Consider the following 17483-nt stretch of genomic DNA (forward strand, 5'->3'; position numbering starts at 1 on the left):
TTTTAAACTTCAAAATTCCTTGCAAATGTTCACGATTTTGACATATTTTGTAAACATTTGAACTTTTGATGCTTATAAACAAAAATTGTGACTAACGACTTTTGTTTTTTTTTTTTTTTACTACAATAAGAACAACTTATAATAAACCTTATACTAAATTTTAAAGATTTTTTGGAAAACTAAATTTTTTTTATCGGCATTTCAAGAAAAACAATTTAGAAAAATCGAAAATTTTAATGGTCTAAAAATAATAGTTTAAAAAAATTCTAAATATTTTGAAAAATTAATCGTAAATAGATAACGCTAATATATACATTTGGTGAAAATTTCAAGTATTTAAAATGATTCGTTTTTGAGTTAAAGCAAAATCAAAAAATCGATTTTATCGAAAAGTGGTTGTTTAAAAATTCCCGTTTTTCCGTTACTTTTTCAGGGTTTTTCTTGTCGCTTTTGAAAACTACTGGAATTTTTTTAACTTTTTACCCTCCCCTCTCCAAGTATAAACTACATTCAATTTAATTTTCAAAGAGGGGCTGAAGTCAAAAATCAAAGCACTATTATTACTCCAAAACGTGACGACAGACACAAAAATAAAAAAACCACACACATCATTGTAAAATCAATACATTCATCACTCCGTCCAGAATCTAAAATTAAGTAAGTAAAATTGAATTAATAGTTCATCTACATTTTTGAAAATTACGTATTGGGTAGTCATTGATTTAAAAAATAGGTTCGCCTCCCCCTTGAAAACTGTTTAGGGACGTCTCTGTGCGCCAGCCGCACAATTTCATACACGATATATTATATACTTATATGTTCAATACCCAGTATTCACGTCTTTCTATACATCATATTTTATTTTTACATTTATAATTACATTTTTATAGAAATGTTCTTGAGTCTGTGTATTATTATTTAATATTATTTCATTTTTGATTATTGTAGTATTGTATACATATTTATGTAGTTTGTAATTTTGAGGGGCTACATTTTACTGAGAAAAAACTGTGGGTCAGCTGACCTCTCAAACCCTCCCCTGGGTCCGCCCCTGAACTGTAGTAAAGACCAGTTCTTAGAATAATATTGCATGTGTTTAGAAGCCATCGTTTGTAAATTTAAAATTTGCAATTTATTATTTAATCTATTATATACCTTACATAGTTACACAAGAACTTCGGCAATACATTAACGTAAGACCAATAACTTTTAAAGATATATTATTGTAAAATTAATACATTCATCACTTCGTTCAGAATCTAAAAGTATTTTATGAAATTATCCGCACCTGTGACCTGTTTATTTTGAACTGTTATGAACTAATGTTCAAATGGTTCAATTCATTGGAATATTGGATGATGAATACCAACTACCAAGCAAAACACTATTATTATGTTTGTGGTACCGTGTAGTGTTATCATTAACAAATATTATGCCATAACATTTGATAAGATTTTGTTTTTTGTAAAAGAAAAACAGTGATTCGTCTTTCGTATTATGTTAATAGGACGTACGTATGTCGATTATAAACAAATTTATAATATTAGTGAACTTATCACTCACATTAGATTTTTAATTAAAATAAACATACGTTTAGAGCTGAATCAGACAAGTATTTATTGTTTGCATATAATAAATGCATGTGTATTTGATAGTTTATTCGTCAATGTTATTGTTTTGATACCTATTTTTTATTTAACAGTTACTTAAATTTTAATATTACAATGGGGAAAAAACAGGTTGCTCAAAGGGTCAAAAATAATTATAAAGTAAGTTAATTTGTTGTTAATGTGGCGGAATAGTAAAATATTGGTATTGAAACTTAATTTATATATTCTATATATAGCCATCGAGTAGTTCAAGAGCTCAGTTATTGTTAAGTACTACTGATACATATGCAGTGATTCCAGATAAGCTTAAATTCCCCTTTGCTGACATTTTGGATTGCAATGTTAGTCCGGATTTTCAAGTGGTTTTGAAAAAAATGAACAAAAAAGATTCTACTACTAAACTCAAAGTAAGTAATGATGTACAGTCAAACCTCTTTATAACAGGCCCTCTGTAAAACATAATGCTCCTTAAAACAGAATATATCCGGTTTAAATACAGTAGTGTAATTGACTTATAATAGAATAAATTGTTGGTCTCAAGTAATTGATTTCGTTATAGAGAGGTTTTACTGTATAGTTAATAACTTATATGGGCCAATAAAACTTGATTTCATTTATAATATGTTCTATAGGCCTTAAAAGAATTTGCTACGCTATGTGATTCTAAAGATGAAGATACTGTTAGAGAAGTTTCAGCTCCATGGATTGCTCAATATGTAAATTTGTGCAAGGATAATGAACCACGTATACGCGAAGGTACCCAGAAAGCTTTAAGGTCCTACTTAAACCGTGTACAACGAAATGTAGCACCATATCTTAAAAGATTTTTTGCCCATTGGTTTGTGGCTCAGTATGACACTCATCCACCAACTGCATCTGTTGCATCATCTACGTTCGAGGTTTGTACATTTATAATCATGTAGATTTAAATTTGATTTTATGTTAAACTGTATAATTTAGAATACTTTCCCTCCAAATAAAAGAACTGAAGTAATTGTATTTTGTCAAAAAGAAATATTTAATTATTTAATTGAGAACATTACCAATTCAGCATTATTAAATACTAAGTAAGTTTTTATAAGCTAATGTATGCATTAAAAATCTATATATTTATGTTTTTAAAATTAATTTAAAGAGTCGATTCAGATGAAATTAAGGAAATGCAAATTAGAACTGCCACTAGTTGTTTGTATGCAACAGCAACATTTTTAATCTCACTTCCTACTGAACATATTGAAAATATTGAAAGTGATTTGAAATCAATGTTACTTACTAATTCTACCTATTGGAAGTTGAATAAACATCCAACACCAAGTGTATGTTTTACAATTTTTTCTTGAATAATTTTATTTGCTTATAAATTGTTTTTCATTGTTTATCTACAGGTTCGACAAGCTTGGTATACTCTATTGCATTCTATACTATTTAAATTGCAACACTTTTTAGAAAGTGAATGTAAAAAGGTTGCTTTTGCTGTGTTTGATAATATTGATGAAGATAATGTCACTGTGTCCAATGTTATTTGGAAAAATATTTTAATTGTTTTATCAAAGCCCGAAGTAAAATCTATATTATAAATTTTAGGTAAATCTTATAACCTGAATAATTATTAATATTATTTTTTATATAGTTAAACTACTTTTGGTCACAATCAAATGCTGAAAAAATTTTCCTTCCTAAATTATGGAAACTTCTGTCTTGTTCAAAAGGATGCATTTCATCTGCATATGAAAATTTATTAGAACTATGTAAAAATTGTCCAGTTATGAATACTATAGAAACTACTGAATTTTATTTGAAGTGTATTACTTCAATTATACAAGGGTATAATGTTTTAAACAACAATTAGTTTTATTATTGAATCATTACATTGATTTGTGTTTTAGGTTAGAAAAAATGTCTAATCGCTTTGATCGTACCAATTTTGTTTCTGGTATTGAAACTCTTTTTGATTTTGTTACATACATTTTGAGAAATAATAGTGAAGATGAATTGTTTTGTAGTACAGTAGTTTCTGAAGTATGTATTTAATTTTAAATAATATTTAAGTAATTTTTTTACCAATATAATATATTTTCAACAGGTTTTAACTTTGATAAAGTTCAGTCTTGCAGGAAAATTAGCAAAAACTATGACACCACCAGTTATATCTCATTTAGCAGTTTTCCTTGAATTTTTGACTATTAATAAATTACATAGTTTAAAAACTACAATATGGGATAATTTAAATACACTTTTAATTGGGAGTGGTCTTAATGAAGAAATTGTTTTTGATAACATCCTAGGCCAGTTACAAGTACATTTAATTGTATTGAATCATTTGAGAAATCCTATAGTAAAGAAAAAAAAAAATTTGAGAGTTACATTTGAAGAATCTGGAGAAGTGTTTCTACCATCAAAACAGTTATTAAGTGATGACTATCAAAATGATTTGGCAAGTTTTGTTAATATAGTTTTACAGTTCTATTTAGATAGAACCTCCTACCCAGAAGTAGGGCATATGTATGCCAACCACGTGTGTCAAGTGATATTGGCGTTTAAAAATTATGGTGTCGATCAAAAATTATCTCAAACATTACCTGGCACTAATGATAATACATCATCATTGTTCAGGCTATATGACAGATATATTAAAACATGGATTAATGATGAAAAAGTTTTGACTTATAATTCAATATCGGTAATTGTTGGATTATTGGAAACCATTGATAATGATAATGAACGAATTACTATGATTGATGACTTAAATTTGGTATTTATTATTTATTTAAATATTTTGTAATAAAGTATATTTTACATTTTTAATTTTTAATTTTTTCAGTTTGGATTAGATGTTGTACTTAAAGAAATAATGAAGTATATTAGTGAGGGAAATACTTTACCCATGGTGATTTGCAATTGGTTAGAGGCTATTCCTATGCAAGATGAATTTAAAAAATTCATATCTTTTAATGTAGATTTAAATAAATCAAATCTTCTCACAAATTGTTTAATACTTAAAGGTGATTATTTTTAATTTTGAACAAATTCTTGAACATAAATTATATGATAGTTGTATTTTTAGAAAATACTGTGTGTGAGAAATGGACAAAAGTACTTTTGGAAACTGTACATACAAATCCTACCTCTTCGCTGGTTATTATGTTAAGACAAATATTTGAAAAAAAATTGAGTGATCAATCATTTGTCAATTCCTATCTTGATCTAATATTCAACACATTGGAGTGCTTAATCTGTACATATTTGGAAAAATCACAAGATGGTGAATGTAGAGACCTAGAAGAGCTCAGTCAAACTTGGAAACTTGTGTTGAATTATATGATAGATTCACATGACAATGAAGTAATGAAAAGATGTAGTTTGGTTGTCACAAATTACCTACAAATTACAGGAGTTGATATAGAACATGTAGAAAGTGCAGTAGATCAATTTATTGAAGATTTCTCATTATGTACCAAACAAAATACCTTGCCAATTAAATTTTTATATGAGTTGATAAAGTGTGCGAACAGTGTTAATCACTCAAAAGCAATTAAATGTTGTGAATTAGCATCTTATATTGATGGATCACTATTTTACACCGGAAATATTGAAAATGATATTGATACAAGCAATGAATGCTTTGACACTGTGTATGCATTATATTCTCATATGTATGTATTCACAAAACAGATTTTAAAATGTTTCAATGAACATGAACTACCCAATCAATTGGAAAATGTAGATGAAGAATTTGTCAATATTATGGCTGATATAATATGCAATGTAAATGTGGTTGCGCACCTACTAAAATATTTTTCAAATGTAAGATTATATTATATATATAAAAAAAATGAATTTGTCAACCATATTATGTATTATTAATCGTTGTCTAAAATACATTTTTTTAATTCAGAGAAAATATTGTTGTAAAATCAAGAGTGCTGTTCTTGAGGATACTAAAACTAGTGTTGCTGTACTCATTCAATCACAATCAAAAAATGTGGCTAATGCTATCATAAACAAAATTATGGAAAAGTATGTAGATGATGTTCTTATGATTAATTATGTACCATTTTTACATTCATTTTTATACTTTAACTATAGAACAATTGATGATGGTCCATATTGGTGTAAATCATTAGAATTTGTGTTGGATATGTTGTCATTGTCAAATGAAGAATTGATTAATTTGTATAATTTTGCAATGTCAAAACATAGTGATAATCCAAATTGTATACACATTATTCAGGTGACATTAATTTTTATTCTTTTTTTAAACTTGAATCATTCAATAGATTTATTATTTAATGTTAGTTAATCTGTAATTTTAACATTATCCTTATACTGCTTATCTACTTATAGTATATAGGTAATATATATAGTAATATACTTATTACATAGCTATAAACATATACTTTTTCTAATAATTTGGATGTATCCACTTCAAAAATAATATAATTAACTTTTAGTAACCTGAACCTTAATATCTTAAAAATAAAAATTATTTTTCATTCATAAAACTTAGTTTTTGAATTTTAATAACTCAAATTTTGTTTCCTCCTTAATTTCAAATTACCTGAAGTAATGATAAAAAATGTATTTGGAAATTTTGTAAAATGACAAATTTAATATTTTGCACTAATATGTGTTTTTACTTATTTTGTTATTTATAATCTATTATTTAACATTCTAGTATTTGTATGATGGGTGATAAGCTAATAACTAACTTATTGTTAATATCATACAGAAACTAGGAAATTAAATAATTTTTTATGTATTAATATAATAAATATGCAATATCTGAATATGATTTTTTAACATTCTTTGTTTGACTTATGTAGGTTTTTGTAAATTTTTGCGGCATGAGCAACTTGGAGTATGATCATCTTTCATTGGCAGATACACGATGTGTTTGGAATGTGCACTTTAGAAAGACGACCAACAGTGATACTATTTCTCAGATACAGAAAGTATTGGATTCTGAAGAAAAATTGCTCACTAGCGATGCTGAGTAAGTTTTTCATTCCAGTTATTTCTAGTAATTAATGACGAATGATGATCATATGTTTGTACTTTTTAGGTGTTTGAAGGACGAAAAGACAATGGTAGAAACCATCCGTAACATTGAGTTTTTAAACTTGATCTTTCTCTACACAGACGATGCGTCAATCATATTAAAATATAGCAAAACAATATTCAGTCGTTTAGAATCTATAATGTTAACCCTAACCAATGTAGGAAATTTTGACTGCAAAACATATTTACCCATTGGGGTTGCTACTGCCTTGGTCGGTTCCTTATTTGTAAAACTGATGAAATTTTATCATGAAGAAATTTATAAGCATGTACCGCAGAGCAACGAAAACCTGATAGTATTTAGATCAGACACAAAGATTGTACGCGATTGTTTGGTGAAGATTTGGGTTGAATTGTCAACAAATTGTAACAGTTGTGTTCATGAACTTGTGTTAGAAGCTCTAAGCAATGCTATGAATTATTTAGAATTTGAGGAAATAGATCAAAAACATTGGTTTAGCCTTTGTTCAGACTTGATTAATTCAGACTGCTACCCAATTGAAATCACTGCGTACAATATTTTGGACAGGTATGTTAAAAAAAAAAAAAAACTGCGAAATAGTATTTTGTAAATACTATTTGTGTCATTTCTGTATTCATATTATTTTAAAATCCGACAGATTGTGCGAGGTGCGCAAAGTTGATGTGGACACTGACTTTGAATCCGAACAAGTACCGTTTGAACTTTCCACACTACCTTTGCAAAAACTTCAAGAATTGATCTGTACAATGTTAACTGATATCAAGTATTTATTTTTATTTTTTTGTTAATTTTTAGTTGTGTTTTAAATAGTTTTAAATTTTAATGTATTCTCAGGATTGGAAATACATTTGAACCTAAAACTTTTTCCGAGGATTTAAAAAATACTAGAGTTTATTTGTTGTTATGGAATGTTATATTTAAATTATGTTCAAAACTCGATTCTCAAGAACGATACAAGTACATTTCTCATTTGAAGTAAGTCATGTTATGCACATACAATAAGTAATTAATAACAACAAACTGATACTTAAGACACTTATCATATATTTTTTTTTAGCAATAATAACTCAATTTCTATTTTAATGGAGAATTTGTTGAAGCTGATGCCACAATCTATCATTAAGACATATGCTAATAATGACGTCAATCCAATTATCAAAGAGCTGTTCAACTTGAAGCCCAGTTGTTCACCGACAGACTATTGGAATAATAAAAAACTCTGGCATATGGTGTGCTGGACATATTATAATCTGTTACACACATTGCCGGCCGTTGTACGTAAATGGTGGGTGGACAGTGAACATAAAGTGTCAACGTTAGTGGACAAACTAACAACCAAATATGTATCGCAGAGTTTGATTGTTCAAGAGTTCCAAGATATCAAACAAGCAGAAAAAATCGACAATATAGTGGTATGTATTAATTTGTAACATTTCCCAATGTGAACACGGTTTATTGACTATTGATTTTTATCCCGTGGTATTTGTTCAGGTGAACTTGTATGAAAACCGTGGTATACTCATTGTTTCATACATGATAGAAGAAACAGCCGTGGACATCACCATACAGATGGCCAATAACCATCCTTTAGGATTGATCAGAGTCAGCAGCGACAAGAGCATGATTAACATGTCTCAGTGGAAAGGGTGGTTGAAACAGTTGGCACTGTTTTTTTCACATCAGAACGGCTCGATCATTGACGGTATTTATCTATGGAAATTGAATATCACAAAGAAGTTTGATGGCGTTGAAGAGTGTTACATATGTTATTCTATACTTCATAACTCTAATTATCAATTGCCCAAGTCTGCCTGCCGTACTTGTCACAAAAAATTTCACAGCTCGTGTTTAGTAAGTATTTGGCTAATATTTAACATATTATGTATATAATCGACCATATAAATTATAAACTGCACTTTTTGATTTCCTACTTATAATTTAAATAATTTAATATTTCTGATTGGTTTGTTTTTCAGTATAAATGGTTTGTTACAAGCAACAAATCTACATGTCCTATATGCCGTAATCTTTTTTAAGCTAGAACACTTATTGGTATTGTTATTGATGATTGTTATAAAATAAATAAAAGCGTGCTTTTTAAAAAATTTATTTTTTTTTTCAAAAAATAGACTTAAAAATAATTATTAATTCAACTAAAATTATAAGTATAAAAAAAAAAAATATGAAACTAATCAATTTATTGAACATATGCAATTTAAACAATTCGTTAATTAATCTACATAATGGAGTGTTCCTTCTTTTGGAGGGGATGTGCCAGTGATAGTACCTTCTTGGGGGGAGCTACCTTGCTGAATCCAATATGACGGCATTTGTTGCTGGGTTTGGTATGTAATGGTGGCCTGCGGTTGTTGCTGCTGCTGCTGTTGTTGTTGTTGCTGCTGCTGCTGTTGCTGTTGTTGTTGTTGTTGTTGCTGCTGCTGCTGTTGCTGTTGTTGTTGCTGCTGCTGTTGTTGTTGGTGCTGTTGTTGTAGATCAGCAGCTTGAGCTGGAGTAAAAGTCTGATTTCTCATCGGATCAGGCAATACTGTGAACGTCACAGATTGTGTTCGATTAGATTCCGATACTGGAGTACCTGATCGTTGATCAGGTTCATATCCACGTCCTGTATTCAAACATGAATATATATTTATGTCCATATAGTTTAAAAAAAAAATAGTTAACAACAATGCGCTATACCATAGTTTCATTTATCATTTTAATAAAACTTTTAACTAATGAGGTCTTAAGACAAATTTCATTATTGAATTCTTCCGTGTTACGAATTATAAAACCAAGACTTCTAAGTGCTTTTAAGCATAAATATTCAGAAGAGAATAATTGGAATACCACCTACAGATGACAATTTCAACAAGTTTGTCACCATTAATATAATAGTCAAAATTTACTTTAGAATTAGTAAGAAAAAATGACATTTTATCACATTTGGCAGTATTTAACTTAAGACCATTAGAAATTTAGAACGGCACCAACCACTAACTCTGTTTAGATCATTTTGAATTAAACTATAGTCATCAAATGAGAAAATATTGGCAATTTTTTTTAGATCGGCAAAAAACAGTAGGTAATTACAAAATTTAAAGCAATTACTCAAATCCATTACAAAGATGACAAACAGCAATGGAGATGGGTGGCCTCGCTGGGGAACACCTGAAGTGACTGAAAATGAATCAGATAAAAATCCATTGATTTTTACTTGTTGAGATCTATCAACTAAATAAGAGCTAAACCAAGATAATAACGGATTATGTATACCAAACAAGCGTAATTTGGCAATGAGGGCAGAGTGATTTACAGTCTAAGGCTTTGCTAAGGACCGTCCGTATAAATAACATCTGTTTGTCCATTTGACTCCATCGTACGTATAAGAGTATTAACAAAACATAGTAGATTAGTTTCAACAGAGCATCCTTTCCTAAAACCATGTTGATTATTATCTAATATGATATTAAAAGTGAAAGTTAACGCGGGGATCATTAATTTTTCCAAAAGTTTGGGCAAAGCAGACTGTTTTGTTATAAGCCTATAATTTGTTACCAACTTATTATTACCTGCCTTATAAATAGGTGTGACATAGGCATTTTTCCATTATTGAGATATTTTATTACCTCAAACATATTCGACTTTAATACATTTTTGCAATGTAAGTTTAATCTTATTTATAAGTGAAAATTTGGATTTTTGATATCACTAGCTGGTATAGATTAATTAATTATATTTACCTGGATAAAATTGATATCGCTGCTGTTTATTTCTGTCAACTTGTTTATTTAAGTCTTCTGAAAATTAATTTATGATTACTAACTGAATCATTTGTAAATTATTTTAAAATATTTACCTTTGGAATTCATGTTTGAACATTCCTTGGAACGTGAATCACCTGAAATTAGTGTTAACTCATTAGTTATTAATGTTTTCAAACAAATATTAATACTTAAAAAGAGAATTTTTAAAATCCTGTAAAAAAATAATGTTAATATTATTAGTTTTCCTTATGAAATCTGAAAAATAATATGTAATTAGAATAAATGCAGCTACGCTGGAAAATAAAAATTTTTCAATGTAAGTAGTATTATTTATCATTACAATTGTTAACCTGTAATGTTTGAGGCACCTGTTGCTAATTGATGCTGAAAATTAGTCTGCGGAGTACGTCTCCCTGTATTTGATGTAGCTACCATACCATTAATTGTCAGTTGGCGAATTTGGTTGTCATCATTACCATCGTTACTGTTGAATAAATGTATACAAATTGCAATAAAAATTAGTAAAATAAAAAAAGTTATGTTAAAATTAATCTCCTCTCCTTCTGAAAAATAACATGATTAAAGAAACTCCTAAAATAAAAACTGTTAATAGGTTATTTGCTGTAAAATAATTAAATAAATGTATTGCATATGTGTATGTACTTGCCCAGTAACTGAAGATGGTCCAGTTCGTATTATTTTGGCTCCAGTAATTCCTCCACCTTCTGATACAACCTGAAAACACTTTATGTATAGATTATTGAATTTTTTTGTTTCTACTAAAATTTAACTTTCTAACCATTTCATACGACCGTTTTAAAGGCTGATATTGAAATTGGTTACTTTGTTGAAAATACTGAATTGACTGCTGCTGTCCTTGTTGTATCATGATGGGTTGATGGCTGTCATCTTGTTTGTAAATGACTTGTTGTTTATCTGACATTTGTGTCTGAATCAACTGATGTTGAGGTTTATGTGATTGTTGTTGCTGCTGTTGTGGAAGTGTCATTGTAACTATGCCATTACCTTGTGATTGTAAAATCTGATGAGATATTGGCAGTGACATTAATTGATTGCCACCAGGCGAAGCTGTTTGTTGTGTAAATGTTTTGCCTTGCTGTTGGAGTAACAACTGTTGTGTAGATGCCTGACTAACTTGCGACTGTAAAAGGCCTGGCAAGTTTTGTATAATTTGTGGTTGAAGATTTTGGAACTGATTTAGTTGAGGCATCATCATTTGTATTTGAGCAGGTTGCCCTGGTGTCTGTTGTACAATTAATTGGCCATTAGGAATGTTTGCTGGGATCAATTGACCAGATTGTGTTTGTTGTAAATGAATAGTCTGTACAGCGGGCTGCTGAATTTCAGCCGGCGGTGGTTGTTGGTATTGCACAATCATGACTTGACCTGGTTGGCCAGATGGTTGCTGATATTGTGCCATTTGATTACCAAGTATGTAAGTGGTACCAATCAATCCAGAGTTGGACTGTTGGCTTAATTGAGTTACTTGTCCTACATTGGGAGATTGAGCCATTTGGAATGTATTTGATTGCACTTGTGGTTGGTATGCAATAATTTGGCCATTCGATGTTTGAATATACTGAAAAAATAATTTTGTTAGTTGATTTTGAAACTTTTCAAAATAACTTTGCATTTACTTGAATAGGAAGTGCAGCTTGAGTCATAAATGCCTGCGTATGAGGAATAACACCATTAGCTAGTGTTGTAGGAGTAGTATGAGTTACAGATGGGGTATGTTGAACGTTTTCTAAACTTTTCTAAAATATAAGAAAATAAATATAAGTATATAAATAAAATAATAATAAAAGCTATTTAATATGGAACATACAGTTTGTATTGCTTGCTGTTGAATTAGCTGCTGTTGCTGTGATTGAATTGCTGAATAGCTGACTGGGGTAACAGACAATGGAAGTTGGTGTTGTTGCTGATTGACTACTTGTGTTTGAATTTGAGGCATAATCGATGCTTGATGCTGACCCAAAGAAGCTATATGAGTTGGCCCCTGTGCGTTTTGTGCTGATTGTTGTTGTTGATGACTTCCCATTACTGGTGGGGGAACAGCCATTAATTGAGGTACTGAATTATAAAATAACAACCATTTAAAAATATAATTTTTAATTTTGTTGAACATAAATAATCATATTTATTATTAATTACAATAAGTTTTAAAATAAACAATAAGCTTATTACTCAATATAAAATTTAATATTCATTTAAATAAAAAAAAATCATTTATATAACTCTTACCGGCTTGTTGGGTAAATAATGGCATTTGAACATTAGCAACAGATGTCTGTACCACTTGTGAACCATCCTGTAATGTCATCATTCCAGTTTGTGCAGCTACTTGAACAGTCTGATATTGAGCTGCAAACATATGCAAAAATTAGATGATTGGTTTTTAAACAGATCATTAAAATATAAAATTAGATATTTACTTGGATTCATTTGTGGTATTTGACCATTATTGGTTTGAATAGTTTGTTGATGAATTACTTGTGGTTGCTGGATGTGTACATTGGATGGTTGGTGAGCAATATTGGGTGGTGGTGCAACATGATTAGATGCATAAGTAGCACTATATTCATTTTGAATAGTTTCAATTAAATTGAAAGCTAATTGTCTACCATTTTGTAATACTTCATTTTTCGCATGTCTATAATAGTAACAGATAACATTGGAACATTAAGAGTCAAATTGAATTGCAACACAAGTTTATAAATAATCAATTAAAATTTAAATTTAAATTACTCGACACATAGATGTAAAGGTTCAACTGATTCTTGTCCATTAGCCTCAATGAATCCAGAACCCCGTCCTCGCATGGTTACTACGGCCCCTGTTTCATTCATTATATAATGAAGATTAGCTCCGTTTAAGCCTAGTATTTTATTTCTGAGGTCAAAAGCTGGAGGTGCGTGGTCTAAGCCAATTAAGACTTTTTCCTAGTAATTAATATTATAATTTTAGTTATACTTAAATAGAATTTAATTAAGCAAACCATTTTACTTACAATTCCTGCCCCATTAATTAAAGGACCAGATGTCAAATTTGGATGTTTTGACATATCTTTGTCTCGTTGAATAAGTGATTGAATTTTTTGAATAGCAACTAGTCAAAATAAAAATGTATTTTTGAGTGAATAAAATAAAATATAAATTTATAATAATTAATAAGACATATGCTCACGATCTAAATTTTGTTTTTTTGGCCCTTTGATAAGTAAATGTAATGATCGCTCTGATGACGCTTGATTTTTTTCTTTAGGAGTCAAGTATCGTCCTCTAGTAACAATCACCGTACCTACACAATAACAATTGAATAATTTAAGATATTTGTAAGAATAGCCTTACAATATATAATTTATAATATCAAAACTATTAACAAAAATAATAGTCAATAAATATCAAGCACTCGTAAACTGGCTTGCGGTATTGAGGTGAGATTTTGGTAAACAAATAATTCTAAAAAAAAAAATTCACCCGAAAATTCTTCAATGTCATTTTGAATGGACTTGCTGGTGAGTAGTATACGATCAGTGTCTGCTAAGTCATTGATTTCGAACTGGGTTTTGAGCTGCGACGTAGCCTGTTGAGGGGGCGCACATTGGGCCTGTTCAAGACGCGACGACATATTTTGTAAATAGTGTTTCTTGGTTTTTTGACTATTGGTCTAAGCTGGCACGAAAACTACTACACATACCTCCGGTTGATCGCCGACCCGTTTTGCTAGAGCTGATTCTACTCGGGTTGCCATTTCCACAGCCAGCTTGAGATTGTTGGTTGGGATCGACATCATGTCGCGGCAGATCGACGAAATTTAATCGGAATGTGTTCCGATGACAGGACGGTTGGTGTTCTGAGCGACGATGGTCATTTCCGTAGTCTCTAAAACCGTTAGGAGCGAGAAAAAAACCTAAAAAAGATGTATTACCTACTTATAATATTTTTAACATATTTAATGCCGTTTTCAAATGCGATAACAAGACACTGCAACAAGCTGAAAAGAAAAACATTGAAAGATAGGTGGAATACCGATTTCCAAACGTTTCATGTACATATATATACAATAATAATGAAACAAACACTCCAGCCAGTGTTACCATTCTCACGGTACTCAGACTAATATTGTCCGATGAAAAACGGTTTCTGGGAGCGGTTAAGTCTTAGAAAGTTAGAACTACGATTTGGTAAATTTTAAAAGGTACTTAACTATTAACTGTTATTAATTATTAATTTTTGAATTTTTATTACTTACACACTTATTTAATAAATATACTATACAAATTGTCCTAAATGCTTGTATTACTCTACCGATTTCCGTGGCTGATCATTATTAATTTACTTATCTCTATAAGTAAGTATCTATGATTTTTAATTTTTCCAACAGTAATCTATAAGAAAACGTATGCTATTAATGCCATTAAATTGAAATTTTTGAGATCAACTGTCAAAAAACCCACCTTTAAATAAATTGATTCGTTTCGGTCTCACATAGATACTTAAATAAGCGATATAGGACGTTTAAGACAAACCTATCTTGTATCTCTGAGTCTCTGACCTCTGTATAGTAATAATATGTTCTTTATTGGGCGCCAAATTTAATAAATCGTGCGGATGTTCAGTACGTTGCAAAAGAAATAAAGTATATTATATTATATCACTCAAAACTCATCAATAGTATGACCATAGAATAGACTTACGACGGTTACTTTTACAAGTAATGCCGACATGCTGTAATACCTAGCCAATAGGTTTTGAGTTTTTTGGTACTCCAGTACCCCCACCACAACACTGTATGACAATTGCGGATGCAGCTGTTGTCGTCAGATTACGGGGGGTAGTTTTTTTCCATCCCTAATATTTTATTGTGAGCAGTTATAATTGCACATAATAATATTATGTTATAAAAATATAAACGCTTCATATTAAATTGTTATCCACAAAATGCAATCGTTTGCTATTTTGACGAATTTGTCAACATTCTAACTTCACTTAATATATTATACATATAAAAAAAATTGTCCCTATTATTTTTAATATTTGTATACAGAAATAAGAATAACTTATGTAGGATATTGTATTATATTTTTAATAATTTTTTATCGATAATTTTAGAAAAAAACTAAAAAAAATTGAATATTTGTCATGCCTATAAATAGTTTAAAAAGAGTAAAAATTAATGATGAGTGATGACTGATGACATTTGGTGAAAATTTCAAGTATCTTGAATTCAAATAAAAAAAACAATACATTTGGGAAGAAATAGTTATTTTACGAGTAAATAGGTGATAATGTGATATTCATCATTTTATAATTCAAAATTACAAATGTTTTTCTAATAAAATTTGCCAAAACAATGAATAATTAAATTTAAAAAAAGGGTAATATTTTATTTCAATTATATATATATTCCGCATATTGGCTGTTTATAGTATCTCGATAATATATGTAATTACTTATCGTTTACTTAATCGTTGTCAAGCCGAAATCCCGATATCCGTATAGTAGGTATATCGTGGAGCATGGAGATAATTTTTAATTCATAATTTTGCTTTTCATACTCTGAAATTGACAGACTGTCAAAATAGTTATCCATTCCTAACGTCGAAAGAAACCATTATGGAAAAAGTTTTGGCAAACACCCCAAAATAAAAAATAAAAACCCGATAGATTATTATGTATGCCAAAATGAGGAGACGGACGCCACAGCGTCATGGGGGTTGGTTATGAAAATCGACCGGCCGGCCGGGCGCCGAAGCGACGTATCGGACTATATTCGGACATGAACCAGTTTTCCATCGAATTTTCACCCTGGTATCCCATGGGTCGAGCACGAGCGGTCGGCTGCTATCCGGTCTATAGCTTCGGTTCTAGACGTTGCACTCTATTTTAAATGCATCTTGCACTCACCTGAGTTTCTGTCAATTCTCGCCGCCGCCGCCGCTATCCAAGTGCACAACATCGTACTGATTTTTCTCGTGGTCTGCATGTCGCATTCGCGTCGTTATCAGTCGTCCCGTGTTCTTAACCCTATGTCCTAGTTCGTTTCACACGAACGTCGTCGGTTCTCTCTCTTTTTTTGTCCATTTATCTTGTCACAGCAGTTTTTAAGTATTTTTGTTATTGTACTTGATTAATTAATATCTATTTGGTAATTGGCGTTATTGTTGTGAAAATTGCTTTGGTTAAATTATGTTATAAAACATATAAATTATACATATTTGTGTACACGTAAAAGACCTGGTTTTTTATTCAATTATTAATAATTATTCGAATCGCAAGTACCTACATATTTTATTCGAGTTTTAAAGGTTAAAACCCAACAAAAAACCTGGAAATCCATCATCTATTATTCTACTGTACAGTAAGTTTGGTATCTACCATGTCAAGAGAAATCACTTTAATGGATGTGTTAAACTTGAATTCGAATCATTTTTTATTTTATCAAACTAGAGTAGTAGTCTTTGTAATTTATTTTATTATTAGTATTTAATTTTTATAGCAATACATGTATATTTATAGTTTATTACCATATCATAATATTATTGTTATTAAATGTTGAGTTAAATAACACCTTACTGTTAATACCGTAAAACTGTATAAATAAGTTCGTATTATAAAAAGAAAATCTCTTAAAATTAATCAACGTATTTTGAAAACTGCATTACGTATAGTAAAATTTATAATATATGTAAATTTTCTACATTCTCAATCCTCATGGATAATGTTTTTGAATTTTATTTTGACAAAATAATAAACTTTGTTATTCGTCGTTAAATTACATAATTTAAACAAAATTTGAACTACAAATGTCTATAAAAATAAATATTTGCATAATGTTTAGATTTTTGAAAATTTAAATTATAACAAAATAAATAAATCAATTTATTCAATAACTGGTTTAGTGAAAAAATTCTTGTTTTTGTCTAATTTTTGTTTGTTTTCTCTGATTAAAAAAAATTATTTAATTTTGACCTCTTCAAAGTACAAATTAAATCCAATTTGATATTCAAAACCACTTTCAAAGTTAAGACTGGAAGCATTT

General features: G+C 29.7%; 2 protein-coding genes across 6 annotated transcripts; one reads left to right on the top strand and one right to left on the bottom strand.

Annotated features, from left to right (window-relative positions):
• The first annotated feature begins 1482 nt into the window (after nucleotides 1-1482).
• LOC132923195 (E3 ubiquitin-protein ligase listerin) lies at nucleotides 1483-8756 on the top strand. Of its 2 annotated transcripts, XM_060987042.1 has the most exons (21): nucleotides 1483-1612; nucleotides 1703-1769; nucleotides 1847-2017; nucleotides 2243-2509; nucleotides 2571-2677; nucleotides 2746-2926; nucleotides 2996-3169; nucleotides 3241-3434; nucleotides 3497-3629; nucleotides 3694-4362; nucleotides 4432-4612; nucleotides 4675-5414; nucleotides 5506-5627; nucleotides 5697-5841; nucleotides 6434-6603; nucleotides 6673-7197; nucleotides 7289-7414; nucleotides 7486-7626; nucleotides 7709-8063; nucleotides 8143-8502; nucleotides 8628-8756. In XM_060987042.1, exons 2-21 carry the CDS (start codon nucleotides 1725-1727, stop codon nucleotides 8685-8687), a joined length of 4866 nt encoding a protein of 1621 aa, XP_060843025.1. In that variant the 5' UTR covers nucleotides 1483-1612; nucleotides 1703-1724; the 3' UTR covers nucleotides 8688-8756. The 2 variants fall into 2 exon arrangements, with proteins under 2 accessions (XP_060843025.1, XP_060843024.1); XM_060987041.1 differs by having other exon boundaries at nucleotides 1519-1769.
• LOC132923196 (putative uncharacterized protein DDB_G0271606) lies at nucleotides 8743-14460 on the bottom strand. Of its 4 annotated transcripts, XM_060987047.1 has the most exons (16): nucleotides 14139-14460; nucleotides 13919-14048; nucleotides 13626-13739; nucleotides 13450-13547; nucleotides 13188-13381; nucleotides 12875-13092; nucleotides 12684-12803; nucleotides 12265-12512; nucleotides 12074-12193; nucleotides 11215-12015; nucleotides 11083-11159; nucleotides 10766-10899; nucleotides 10508-10549; nucleotides 10392-10448; nucleotides 9118-9274; nucleotides 8743-9069 (listed from the first exon to the last, which is right to left on the bottom strand). In XM_060987047.1, the coding sequence occupies exons 1-16, from the start codon at nucleotides 14232-14234 to the stop codon at nucleotides 8883-8885; spliced, it is 2793 nt and encodes a 930-aa protein (XP_060843030.1). In that variant the 5' UTR covers nucleotides 14235-14460; the 3' UTR covers nucleotides 8743-8882. The 4 variants fall into 4 exon arrangements, with proteins under 4 accessions (XP_060843030.1, XP_060843029.1, XP_060843027.1 ...); XM_060987046.1 differs by having other exon boundaries at nucleotides 8743-9274; nucleotides 10784-10899; nucleotides 14139-14459; XM_060987044.1 differs by having other exon boundaries at nucleotides 8743-9274; nucleotides 14139-14459.
• Between the last annotated feature and the right edge of the window lie 3023 nt (nucleotides 14461-17483).

Source organism: Rhopalosiphum padi, chromosome 2 (assembly GCF_020882245.1).
Source record: "Rhopalosiphum padi isolate XX-2018 chromosome 2, ASM2088224v1, whole genome shotgun sequence".
Taxonomy (NCBI): Eukaryota; Metazoa; Arthropoda; class Insecta; order Hemiptera; family Aphididae; genus Rhopalosiphum; species Rhopalosiphum padi.